At 40.9% G+C, this 13,384-nt stretch overlaps 1 protein-coding gene across 1 annotated transcript in view; it reads right to left on the reverse strand.

The window, feature by feature from the left end:
• The window catches only part of LOC134620251 (uncharacterized), a 331,095-nt gene that overhangs the window by 258,538 nt on the left and 59,173 nt on the right, over nt 1-13,384 (reverse strand). Inside the window, exon 14 of the mRNA XM_065470089.1 lies at nt 11,977-12,150. Within this exon, the coding sequence (XP_065326161.1) occupies nt 11,977-12,150 (174 nt within the window). The remainder of the gene's footprint in view (nt 1-11,976; nt 12,151-13,384) is intronic.

Below are 13,384 nucleotides of genomic sequence, written 5' to 3' on the forward strand. Positions count from 1 at the left end.
GCAGGTCTGGAGAGGATGATCACATTAAATGCTATGCTTATTACACAAAACAGGGCAAGACTCAGTTTAAGTGTAAAGGTGTAACACTAAATGATGTTAATTCTAAAGTTGTTACCCACGAATCGTTGAAAGGCTTAGTCAAGGCATTTGTGGCCGACAGGGATGCGCATTTAGTTGCAGAGTCTGACACCATCAAACGCAATAAGAAGAGGTTTCATCTCAGGAATGAAACAGTTGTAAAAAAGGTTCAGGTGGTCTATAACAAGAGAAGGGTGTTGACTGACTATACAACACTCCCTTATGGATACTGATCAGGATCAAGCCTTTGATGGGAGGCTCCAGCACCCTTTTAGTTTAGTTATTAGCGGACCGAGTAATTGTGGAAAGACTTTCTTTGTCAAAAGCATCATTGAAAAAGCATTTACTATTATTTCAACCAAAATTGACAATATTGTTTACATCTACTCCTGCTGGCAACCTTTATACAACCAACTTCTTCAGATAAGAAAAATCACCTTTGTGAATGGTATACCTGAGTCTCTGAGTGATGATGTCCTTTTACCTCCGGATAAGAACAACTTGCTCATTATTGACGATGTGATGAATACTGCGTCTAACAGCATAGAAGTTCAAAATGTGTTCATACAATACGTTCATCATAGAAACTTGAGCTGCATGTATTTAGTTCAGAATTTGTTTATGCAAGGAAAATCCAGTAGAACAATTTCGTTGAACACTAATTATTTAATTCTGTTTAACAACCCTAGAGATAAATATCAAATTTCAGTTTTAGGTAGACAGATGTTTCCGGGTAATACAAAATACTTCTTAGAAGCTTTTAATGATGCCACATCCGTCCCATATGGGTATCTTCTAATCGACTATAAATCTAAGACGCCTGATTATTTAAGACTCAGAACCAATTTATTGTCGGATCGGCAAGTTGTTTATATCCCCAAAAAACGGCTAAAGCGGTAAAAAAAAGGATGTCGTATTCACGGATGCAGAGAAACATTGCACTGTTGGAGTTGTTGTATAAATCCCCACCCAGCGTACGGAGGAATATTATTTGTAATGCAAGCATGGATTTTATTAACGCTCTGTGTGAAATATCGCTCAATGTTTTGAAAGGTGTTATCCCGCTGACTGATCAACAGTACAGACAGCTAAAAAAGAAAAAAAAAGTAATCAGACTGGTTGCAGACAAAAAGGTCAAAATTTTGAAAAAGAGAAGATCCATCAACCAATCTGGAGGATTTTTGCTACCGTTATTAGGGGCTGCTATACCCTTCATCACCAGTCTTATAGCAAATAGGTGAAAATGGGACACACACACAAAATGTTTTTGGTCCCGCAGCATCAGTTGGACGTGTTGAACCAACAACAGCAACAACATACAGGCTCCGTCAGGCATGTAGCGCAAAACGAGCTAGACAAAGCTATGGTTGAAGTGCTGCAGCTGCCAGATTTGGATGTGTATGAGAAGGCTAAAAAGTATTCTGCCATTCTTCAGAGATACCTTTCACTTGTGAAACAAGGCATGAGTGAAAAAAATGTGATAACACTATCTCTGCCTTCTGAAGCCGGTCAGGTTGCATCTGACCACCAAAGCAGTGTTGGCGGCGACAGAGAAAAAGACATGTTTGCGGGTGAGATTTTGTCCTATATGACAAAAAGGAGCAGAAAAAATGCAGAGCTTATTTTAACAGCGCTCACGCGTGCGTCGGGAGTTTCTTGGAATGATAGGGGTGAAATTATTATTGACAACCGAATAATCAGAGGTTCGCATCTCTATGATTTGATCAAAAGTGCAACAGCAACACGTAGAGCAACAGATGTTTCATGGCCTGCAGGGTGGTCGACATTTTTAAAAACACTTGCCCGCTTAAATGTTCCTCTGTCTGCTTTTCCTAATACTGAGGTGAGGAGGACTATTAGCCAATATAAAGGCGACACTGGCGACCCGAGTGTTGAAACAAATGGTTTGCACAAAACAGACAAGAAGCGATCACTGAGTGATCAGAGCTTATTTGCCACACATAAAAAATCAAGGCAGAGTAGAAGCGGATGGATAGATTTTTAACAAATTTAATATCATGCATTTGTTTTCCCTTTTTTAGTTACTACTTTGAATTGTGTTTTTTTTTCTTATACGTATATTGTTAAACAGATGTTAGTTTACCCTTTTACTACTTTTTTTTTTAAACTCTATTCTGATGTTTAAAGATTGTATTACTAAATAATGTTTTTCTTTTACTAATTTTTTTTTTAAACTCTATTCTGATGTTTAAAGATTGTATTACTAAATAATGTTTTTCTTTTACTACTTTTTTTTAAACTCTATTCTGATGTTTAAAGATTGTATTACTAAATAATGTTTTTCTTTTACTACTTTTTTTTTTTTTTTTTTAAACTCTATTCTGATGTTTAAAGATTGTATTACTAAATAATGTTTTTTTGACAATTAGGTGAAAATAAATATCAGACGAAACGAATATTCTCTTCTGTTATCTTTTATTATTTGTTACTTGAATCAGTATCCACACTGCACACAGTCAAAGTTATTTTGAAAACATACAGAAACAGGTCTTATTTTGTTAACAAAATGACATACCATTGCATCGTTACAAACAAGGTTATCACTGTGCATATTAATTAGTCTTGAATAAGACACACCTTTTTGTACATGATATAGAAAAAACACACAGTGTTGTCCACAGGTTACCGAAAAGTCATTCTGAACCTGTCTCCCAGAATACAATATCCAAGCTGTGTTTTTTAAAAGAAAATGTTTTATCTCGGGTGAAAACTTATCAGGTGAGTTGCCGAAGCTGTCAAAAAAGTACCCTTGCTTGTCTTTTGTGATATAGAACGCCAACCAGTGCTTCCCAGGTAAGTCTGATGGATCTGTATTCACAATGCCCATGCACGGATATCTAATGGACTTTGTCGGCAGCTGGTCACATGCTAAGACTCCTAGAAGATGAGTCCTGTTACTAATCCTTTTAACAATGCTGGTTAGTTCTATTGTATTCATCTTGAATCTTTAGTAGTAGTCCAGCAACACTTGTCTCATATTAGATATTTCGATGACTGAATCAAATACAGATTAACACACCAGGTTCATTGTTCGGCGTAGCGGATTTCTGAAACGGGTTTCCAGCCTCACATTCCCTGTTTTAACTAGCGATACATTCCCTGAATTTCCTTCATCAGCTTCCAGATTGAAACAGAATAATGTGTAGCCATTACCAAAGTCCTCACGGGTTATCGCTAGCCCCCTATCCTTTAAATGTCTTCCAGTGGTTTGTATCAGCTGATAGAATTCTCTGGTATAGTGTTTCCTCTGAAAATTTGGCTGGAATGGTTTGGCCGGATATGACTGTCCATCGGCGTATAAACACATGAATTCTATATCACAGTTCTCAAAATTAAAGGGATTGCGTGTGAACGAGCCAGTATAAGCTTCATTATCCACGAATGCAATGATGACAAATTTAGGCAACCTGCCCATAAATAAATTGTCATTAGTTGATATTCTTGCCCCAGCAGGTATGGAGAAAGTCTTTAAAGAAACCCTGTCTACAGCGTATTTTGCATTTGCATGATGCAGTGCCTTGCCATGTGCTAGCCTGACACTTGGTGAGATACTCACCTTTTTTACAAACAAACTAGCAGATACAATTTTAACTTTATAGGCTGTGTTACCTCCAGTCATGAGAGCAAATTCGTCTTTAGAGCGCACAAATTTCAGCGACAGATCAATTCCATTAAGTAATAATTTTTCTTGAAAAAACAGGTCTGCGTGTACCGGAGCAATCAATTCAACAATACTGCTATTCGCTGTGTAACTACCTCTGGTGACCAGACCTTGGTTCTCCCCTTCTATAGATGTATCATTCATGTGCGAGGCAGTGTCTTTGCAGAATAAAGCGGTGCTGAACTGTGTATCCAAAGTCTCCTTATTATAATTGATAAGACATTCTATTATGCCTCTGTACGGATACGTGTTGGATGATTGGCTAATCAAACGATCCCCCAAATTTACATCTACCTGACTAAATAAGGTGCAACCCGGATAATTAACAAGTCCCACGTTTGCATCCCTGGCTAAGTTTGTGCCATCGGCATTTGTGATTCTTACTCGCGTGTAGATATAGGAATCATTTAGATCCAGGTAATCCTCTCCGGAAGATGAGATGTAAAACTCGATCGGACCTCCGTCTGTGATTGCAGAAACTGGCGGAATTTCAATAAACGTAGTTTTCTCTATGGACGTCTGTGTGTATGGGACGGTAAAAAGATCGAGCTCTGTTTTTAGACATTCTCCCGATTGGTTGTGTAACAGAGCCATTTAGAATATGTCAAATGCTGTAGTTTTTGAGCGACTGGTTCTGGGTCTTTTCACGCCGCGCGGTTGTCTCCGTTTGGTGGATTTCCTGGCAGACTTTGTCGTTTTAGACTTTTTATCACGCATGCGGGCAGTGGGAGGGGTGGGAGGGGTCTTAGAAGGTTTGGGTGTATACACATACAATCCGTTGCCATCCTGCTTAGTAGATGCTGGCTTGGTTATGTTGAATATGACATCAGACACTATACCGGATGCTGCTGTTTTAAGGTGCGGTTTAACGATGTTGACTCCTTTTTTAAACAACGGTACAGCAAATCTAAACAGACTACGGAACAATCCCCCCAGACCTGCGCCATATTGTGTGCTAGTCCCGATATAACCATTCAACTCGCCACCAGCCTGATTTAAATAATATCTTACATATTTTGTTTCATCTGTTTTGTAGCCAGACATCCTTATTTTTTAAAAATGGTGTCTTATGGGTCGGAAGTGGAGCTTGACAAACACCTTCCCGTATAAAAAGGGTATGTGTCGATTTTGGTCGTCTTTCAAATCAATTTCTATATCGTCGATTAAGGATTTCGAGACTGGTGTGTAGTGTGGACTGTCAAATTGAAGAATGGCTACCCGACGGTCATCGTCTGTTATATTTATTGCTCTTAATAGTCGCGCATGGGCGTCACCCACAAGTTGGTAATCAACGATATCTGCATAAATAAAAATGTTATATTTTCCGCCGTATATGTCTGCAGGATGTGGTGCATATGTGATTTTATGATGAAGTACAAATGGTTCTTCTGATTTGAATCCTAAGATTTCTGCCAGTCTCCCTTTAAATGTAAGAAGTGTGCCCGTAGGGCCCATAACACTAACGTAGTTACTAACTTCACTGTATTGTGTTTTAATGTCGCTAGTGGATTGATGTTGCTGACATTTAAAATTTAATTCTTTTATTATCTGCGGCACAGATGTATAATGCCCTACAGACAGTTCAATCATGGTTATGGACAATGCTCCATCTTTGACTGGGTCATAAATTTCCACTCGCGAATCTGATTGTGGAAAAGACAACCATAGTCTTGGGTATTGAAATTCTATAACACCGACCTCATATGGTTCATTTAAAACAATAGGTTTTGCTAGCTTTGTTCTATAATTAGATTTCTTATTGCCTGGATAAACATGTGCTGAAGCATTCGAGAAGAGGCTCACATAAAAACCTGCGTTGTTGTTGTTTGTTTTATCCATTTTCCTCCTTCCTCAGTCTTTGACTAATGCAGAATGAAAGTATGCAGAGGTGTGGTGTCTCTGTTAATCACACATCAATGATGTCTTTTTCAGGGATCCATGAATTAAATTGAGAAGGCCAGCCGAGCCATTTGACCAGCACTAACTTTTTCCGGCCCTCTTTTTTTCTGTCAAGTATTTTCTCTATTTCAAAACTTTTGTTTTTGTCAATAGTCACCTGCTGTATCTCAGGTTCGTAAAATACGCCTTTCACTGCAGCTCCTGCGAGGTCCTCTAGTTTGTATACGGGAGGGTCTCTTCCTAAACGCTCCTTTATGGTAAAGAACTCGTCTGTGTAGGTCTGATGGTAGCCCTTTCGGAATATGCCGCGTAGTTTAGATATTCTCACTGTATCGCCCACATTAAATTTAAAAGCCACCGGTTTTTGGGGTTTCATTTTTTACAGGGTGTTAAAGACTGTTTTCTCATTATCTTTACACACCTCGGCGGGGGTTATTTTGATAGAACTGTGATAAGACATGTTATAGGCATGCACAAGATCTTGGATCACATTAACATATCTTTGCGAGTTAACTGATGTTAAGTATTTCCACATTTTCCCCTTTAAGGTGCGGTTAAAACGCTCTACCACACATGATTTCATTTCACTAAAGGTTGAAAAATGTGTGATGTTATACTGCTCCATTAGTTTTTTAAAATGTTTATTATAAAATTCCTTCCCTAAATCTGTTTGGAGTTTTTCAGGCACACGTCCCTCTCTCAGAATATCACCAAAAGCTTCAGCAACAGCCTGTCCTGTCTTGGTTTCAAGGCACCTAACCCATGCATACTTAGAAAACACATCTATGCATGTCAATAAGTACCTAACATTATCATTATCAGCAGAATATTCACGCATGTCAACCAAATCAGCTTGAAACTGTTTGTCAATCCCATTAACCAAAACTATTTCTCGGGAAATGTATCCTTGCAGGTTTATGAAGAGTATATGTGTCATCTCCTTTTAAAAAACGCTCCACATCAGGTAATGATGGCTTTAACCCTGTTGCCTCACTGACTGCAATATGGAGCTTCTTTACACTTCCTAAACCCCCTGGGTGTGCGGGGTTGTGATATATTTTTCTCAGCGTGTTTTCCATAATCACTTTGACCAAACACAAATACAAATGACCAGAAAAAAGTGTTAACATACGTTTTTATTTAATTTTCTGTGTAGTGCACAGTAAGGTTTTTTTTTATAACAAATGTACATTAAATCTTGTGTCTCCCAGACCAGTAGTTTCCAATCATGTGGAGCAGCGCTGATTTAACACCGCGGGTTTGATGATTGGTGTCTAGCAGGTATCTAACATTCTCATCAATGGTGCATACAATGTGCGGCACTGGTCTCAGTTCACACAGAAGGCGCTCTGCAGTACTGATGATTTTTTCTTTAGTCTCGCAGACGGTGTATGAGGATACAAACAGACGGATGGCTGGGATGAATCGAGGTGTCCGGAGCTTTTCCATCACCTCATCATAGTAGGTCTCGAAGAAAAACACAGGCAATTCAAACAAGCAGCTGTGCTGTAGCTGGCTGGGGTGACCGGATTGACATCCATAACATATCTCCTGCACATACTCATTCAGTGCCATCGACAGCAGGTGGAAGGTTGCGAGTTTAATGTTGATTTCCGTTTCCTCAGACGGGTGTGATCCTGCAAAGTCCTGTGAGCATCCTGGAGAGGGGGGAGGAGTCGGTGGGGTCTGGATTAGCAGTGCTGGAGGGGGAGACTCTGAGCGGTCCACAATACGGCAGATGTTGTCTGTAAAAGAAATCCATACATTGCATTTTTAAAAATATCGGGTATAATACCATTGGCTCTCACACATAGACGACCTACCATTTGTTTTTTTGGTTTTTTTTCTTTTTTCAGTCCTCAGGGTTTTTGATGATTTTTGGCCTGAACATGGCAGAAGGTAAACCAATCTTCGGGCCATGTGCGAGCTGATCGTATACAAGACGCTTCCTAATATTCTCATAAGAAGAGTTGACCTTGTCTCTCTTGATAGTCTTATCGACCTCATTAAACACCCGCTGCAGTGCTCTCCAGTCTGACCACTGAATAAAAAACAAATCCTTAAACCATGATAAACGTTCTTCAAGGGTGAGGGGGTATGGGTTCAACCTCCAGTTTTCAAGGCCCCGGTCCGCAATTACACCCTCCCTGTCTTCACACACACTAAGAAAAATGAAGTCGTCGCCAGGACGATTGAAACGGTCCGCTTCTACACGGTAGAGTTCAGGACCTGTTGGACTGACCCATTGTGAAACATAAAGCATCTCCGGGAAACCCGGCTGATTCAGGTCTGGGCAAACGACTGAGCGAAACAGTTTCCAGTTTTTGATAGACATAGAGTGTGTCCCACTAACTCCCCAATTCTCCCCCTCACCAGAATCTACACACAGGGTCACTTTTCCATCACTATATTTAATTGAATAAACATACCCGCACACACCTCTAAACGCAAAATTAAAATCAGCCTCTGTAGACTCTTGATGGAGTGCTGAAGATCGGATATCTGCAGACATACCTAGAGTGTCAGAGGCAGCTCGGATGTCTGATGTGAAGGCCATAGTTGGAGGTGGAAATTCTTGCTGAAAGTGCGGTGGGTATCCCATGAAAACAGTATAAAACCCTAACCCTTTTTGCTCCAATATATAGCTATTTTCTTTAAAACACGCCCAGTAGGAGGAGACAGAGCATGCGCAGTGGGATCGCAGGAAGTGTCCCTTTTCGGAAGAGTGAAAGCGCGTACATGAGAGTGCATGCGCGCGTGCTCGTACGTGCACAAGATGTCAGTTTTTAAGCTCGGCAAAGGGGGTGTGGGGGGCAATGCCCCCAGGCAAAACCCCCCTCCCCTCACCCCCTGACCCCTCCCCCCCCCCCCCCCCACACCCCCACCCCTCACCCCCCCCCAAATAGGTATCATATATATTCTTCTAAGGTGCTTTAATGCCTTAAACAAAACTGTAGGAATGGGGTCTCGTTGACAAGTAGAAGGTTTTGACTTACAGATGAGATCTGAAATATCAGTAACCCAGGGGAGCTGGAAAGCAGAAAACAGTGTGATGGGAGAGGAATTACAAAGGAAGAGCTAAATGGAGCATCGGAAACCAGGTCTTGGTGTATTTTGTGAATTTTCTCGATGAAGAATAACATTAGAGAATCACAGAAGGAAGACGAGTAAAGGTGAGCAGGTAAAAAATCTGGTGACCTGAAAGAAGAGTTGAACAGTGAAAACAGTATCTTGGTTCAGTCATCATTTGAACAGATAATGGTGGAGTAGTAAGCAGATTTTGTTTGATTAATACACTCCTTATAATACATAATATGATTATTAAACATTTCCTTGTGGATATTCAGACCAGTTTTCTTATAAAGGCCTTCAAGTCGTCGTCCTTTTGCTTTCAGGAGCCTGAGTTCAGCTGTGAACCAGGGTGCTGACTGAGAGAATGATACAGATTTGGTTTTGAGTGGGGCAACAGAGTTTAGAATACTATTGGTTTCCGATAGAATACTATAGGAAACCAAGTCTTCTTCAGTGAGCAGGTTATGAAAATGCAAATGACTAGAGAAAGCAAAAAAAAAAGAATATCAGGATTGATTTTCTTAATATTCCAAAAAGAAATGGTACGAGGGTTCTTGGTTATAGAAAAGGTCATTTTGACATTAAAAGAAAGAAGCAAGTGATCAGAAATTAGCAGTTCATCAGCTTTGCAGTTAAAAGGAGTAAGTCCAGAGCAACAAACTAGGTCCAAAGTATGGCCCTTAGTATGAGTAGGAAAGTTTATGTGTTGTTTAAAGCCAATAATATCGAGGCAGGATGAGAAGTCTTTGGTGAGAGGATGATCACTGTTATCCATATGAATATTAAAGTCTCCCAGGAGTATTATATTAGGGGAAACAGTAGCTATGTAAGTCAGCAGATCAACAAAGTCACTTATGAAGACAGAATTATGTTGGGTGCTCGTCTTGTAATCGGAAGGTTGCCGGTTCGAGCCCCGGCTCGGACAGTCTCGGTCGTTGTCCTTGGGCAAGACAGTTCACCTACCGCCTACTGGTGATGGCCAGAGGGGCCGATGGCGCGATATGGCAGCCTCGCCTCTGTCAGTCTGCCCCAGGGCAGCTGTGGCTGCAACTGTAGCTTGCCTTCACCAGTGTATGAATGTGAGAGTGAATGAATAGTGGTATTGTAAAGCGCTTTGAGGGGTCCCAAAAAGCGCTATATAAATGCAATCCATTATTATTATTATTATTATCAGAATTAGACTTTGGAGGGCGGTAAATAACAGCTATGACAGTTGGAACAGGTCCTGACAGTTGACAAACAATGGATTCAAAGGAACTGTAGACAGGTACAGACAACGGCGTGACTTTCCAGTTCTCGCGATAGATTACTGCGAGACCTCCATCACGGCCGGACTTACGAGGTTGGCAGGTGTAAACAAACTCTGGGGGACTGGAGTCGTTGAGCGGCAAAAAGTCATTGGGCTGTTGCCACGTCTCGGTCAAACAGAAAAAGTACACAGAGAGGTTGGTGGTGAGAGCACTTTAGATGTGTTCCAGTTTAGTGTTCATGGAAATAATCTGGAGAGCAGGATTCTTTGATGAATGTCACATCTTCTTAAAGTTATAATCCACAAGGAAAACCTTGAAACTGTCGGTCTGATATCTAGTCAACCAATCAGGTGTATACATGACATTCACTGATCTTCAGCCCCACCTTATTATCACCCCCTCTCTCTCTCTGTTTCAAATCTAAATTATCTTCACTTCACATTTCAGTCAGTTCAGATTTCATTAGCACATTCACTTTAGCATAACCCATTATAATCCAAACACCTTTCTCTTTAAACTCTGTTTGTCAATCACAGTATATCCAGTACAATCCTCTTTTTCACTGAGTCACACACATTCAGAGATCAGAGTGTCCTGTGTGTGCTCTCATTCACTCACACTCACTCTCATATGGCTGAAGTCTGTTTGTACAGAGGCTGTCAGCTGGCCTGAGTTAGACCTGTCTCTAAAATCTTTATTTTATCACTTTTATTATAATTCATCGTTTTAGACAAACTCAGACATCTTTATATTTACTCATCATGTTCTCATCATTAATTAAAAGTCAGTACATTTACATATGAATCATAATTGAGTGGTGGATATACGCACTTCTGGTTAAGTGAACGCTGGAACGACTTGCTGTCGCTACTCACCGGTATCTTTTATTTTTATATTGTTTGATACATCTTAACAAATTTGAAACTTTCTTGTCTTCTACTGACACTACTGGCGATCTAGCGAATTTTTTCAAGTGGCTGAGTATTTTGGGTCTAGTTCATCTGCCTGTTTGTTTTGGCCCTTGCCTCCTTCGGATCCGTACACCCGACTGTTTGGCTTACCTGACTGTCCGTGATGTGGCCTAGCAGGATCTGCGTCTTGCTTGTGTGGGTCTGGATTTTTATACCATTGGTCTACCGACCTAGTGCTGGACTTTACCAATACTCAGCTGATGAGCTTCTCCATCTCTGCTTTCACCTGGCTTCTCCACCGCCGGCTGCGCTTCATCTCCACACGGATATCGCCTTCCTCCCTCACCAAAAGTACATTCACTCGGGCTCTCGTCAGAATTTTCACCATGATGACTCTAAGCCAATACAGACCCTCTGGTCCACTTCTCATCGTCCTCCACGGAAGTCCGACAGGGCTGCTGACCACAGTGTTTTAGCCAGCCTGCTTAGGTTGACTAACACCTCTGTCCAGTCTGACAGCACCCATGTCAACTTCGGCCTCCTTAACATCCGCTCACTTACAAGCAAGGGTCATCTAGTTCGGGATCTACTCACAGATCGTAAGTTTGACATTCGCTTTTTAACCCTGGAACCATAAAGGTGTAAGTCTGAGTATTAATCTATGTTAGTGCAAACACTTGTAATAGTTTGCTTTAGCCTTTCCAAGTCATATCTTCCCTTGGAGTCTGCGGTCCAGGCTTCTAAAACCATCCTAGTTTAACAAGCACTACAATCTAGAGGACAGCTGCACTAACAGGTATGACTGATAAGATCTGACCTGCAAGGACACTCATGTTTATTTGTATCAGGACAAGCAGGGAAGACATGGACATCAAGTCTGTCAGGCTGCCCGAGTCCCCTCACCCACATCAGCTCAGAACTCTACATTATCTACTGAGTCAGACTCAGAGGATCAGGGATCAGAAGTTCTACAAGAAGCAGAACAAGACTTCCTGTATAGAGGTCTGTGGGCCCACCGATCCCCAGTGTCAGCACAACTTTCATATCATATTCATCTCAGCACAACTAAAACATGGTGACTGACTTTAGAGTTTCAAATCGACATCGTGAATTCTCCAGAAGAACACACAGTTGCTTCACTCCTGAATCCTGCAGGTTTTTGTAGTCTCCACTCAGGTCCAGCACTCTGGGATATGAGGGGTTGGACTTCAGCGCTGCTGCCAGATAATCACAGCTGATCTCTGACAAACCACAGCCCCTCCAATCTGTATAAAGAATGAAAGATGTAAGTTTATTAGACAAAGTGTGTGCTTGAAATCATTCAGTGTTTCATCATCTGCTCAGAGCTGAAGAAGGTTCAGAATGTAGAAGTTTAGAAAATGGAAACTCCAAACAGCTGAAGCCAACAGGAAGCAGCTTCAAACAAACACAACAAGAGAAAAAAATGAATTTTTTCACATAAAGGTCGTACATTTATCATGAAAAAATGAAAAAGGCCTGAAAAACTTGTGTTTTTCATTGAGGAACCACATGGCTTCACTTTTAAAGGTGAAGTGTGAAAGAAATGGACATATTTGAAGTCCAACACATTCTTCCAGACACATTATTAAAGCAGACAAGCTCATTTTCATTCCAACAAGTCATCTTCTGACCTGGACTAACAACACTGGTCTCTATGTGCAGCTGGCTGTGAGACCAGTGCTCAGGGAGCGTCTACAAAGTGCAACACTGAAAGAACATCACACACTCATTTGCTTCCAGCACTTTCGCACAAACATCTACTGTCATTATTGTCACCAAACTCTGTGGATCCTTTATTGGAAATTCAAATGCGATTCAAATGGTAAGACAAAAGAGGGTTATGAGGAAATATGATAAAATGTTCTGTATTAGAATGAAGTTATTGAATCATTTTCCTCATAAACCAAAAAAAGATTGACAAACATGTTTTTACAAACTCAGTGTTGGACTTTGATCAGCAGGATAACCCTGATGTTTAGTCATTTTAGTCTCGCTATATGAGAGTCCAGTTATTACTCAATTTACGGATGATGAACTAAATGAGGCTCAAATATGTGATACACATTTAATCCCATTTCAGTTTGGCCTCATCCTGGGCCAGATTATCCAACACACACTCTGACCATAGGCCCTGGGGACACGCACAAATGGGCTCCATCCAAGAGACAGGAAACTAAACCAACACAATAATAAAGAGCGCCAAACATAGTAAAAACATGAGCATATTTGTTTTCTGATAAAATGATGTGACAGGTAGAACAGAGTAAGTGGTGGTGTTACAGCCGGCCTTTCTCCCCTCTGCTGCCGAGCCTGTTAGTCTCTCCCAAACTCAGCATCAGGACTTCCAAATGAATGAAAGCAGCAGAAGTGGCTTTACAAATGAAAGAGGAAGAGGAGAAGAAGAGGAGAGGGAGGCCACCCTGACCATCACTCCAGCTGAAAACATCACACTTCCATTAAAGTTGGTGAGA

This window comes from Pelmatolapia mariae, linkage group LG3_W (genome assembly GCF_036321145.2).
Source record: "Pelmatolapia mariae isolate MD_Pm_ZW linkage group LG3_W, Pm_UMD_F_2, whole genome shotgun sequence".
Classification (NCBI taxonomy): Eukaryota; Metazoa; Chordata; class Actinopteri; order Cichliformes; family Cichlidae; genus Pelmatolapia; species Pelmatolapia mariae.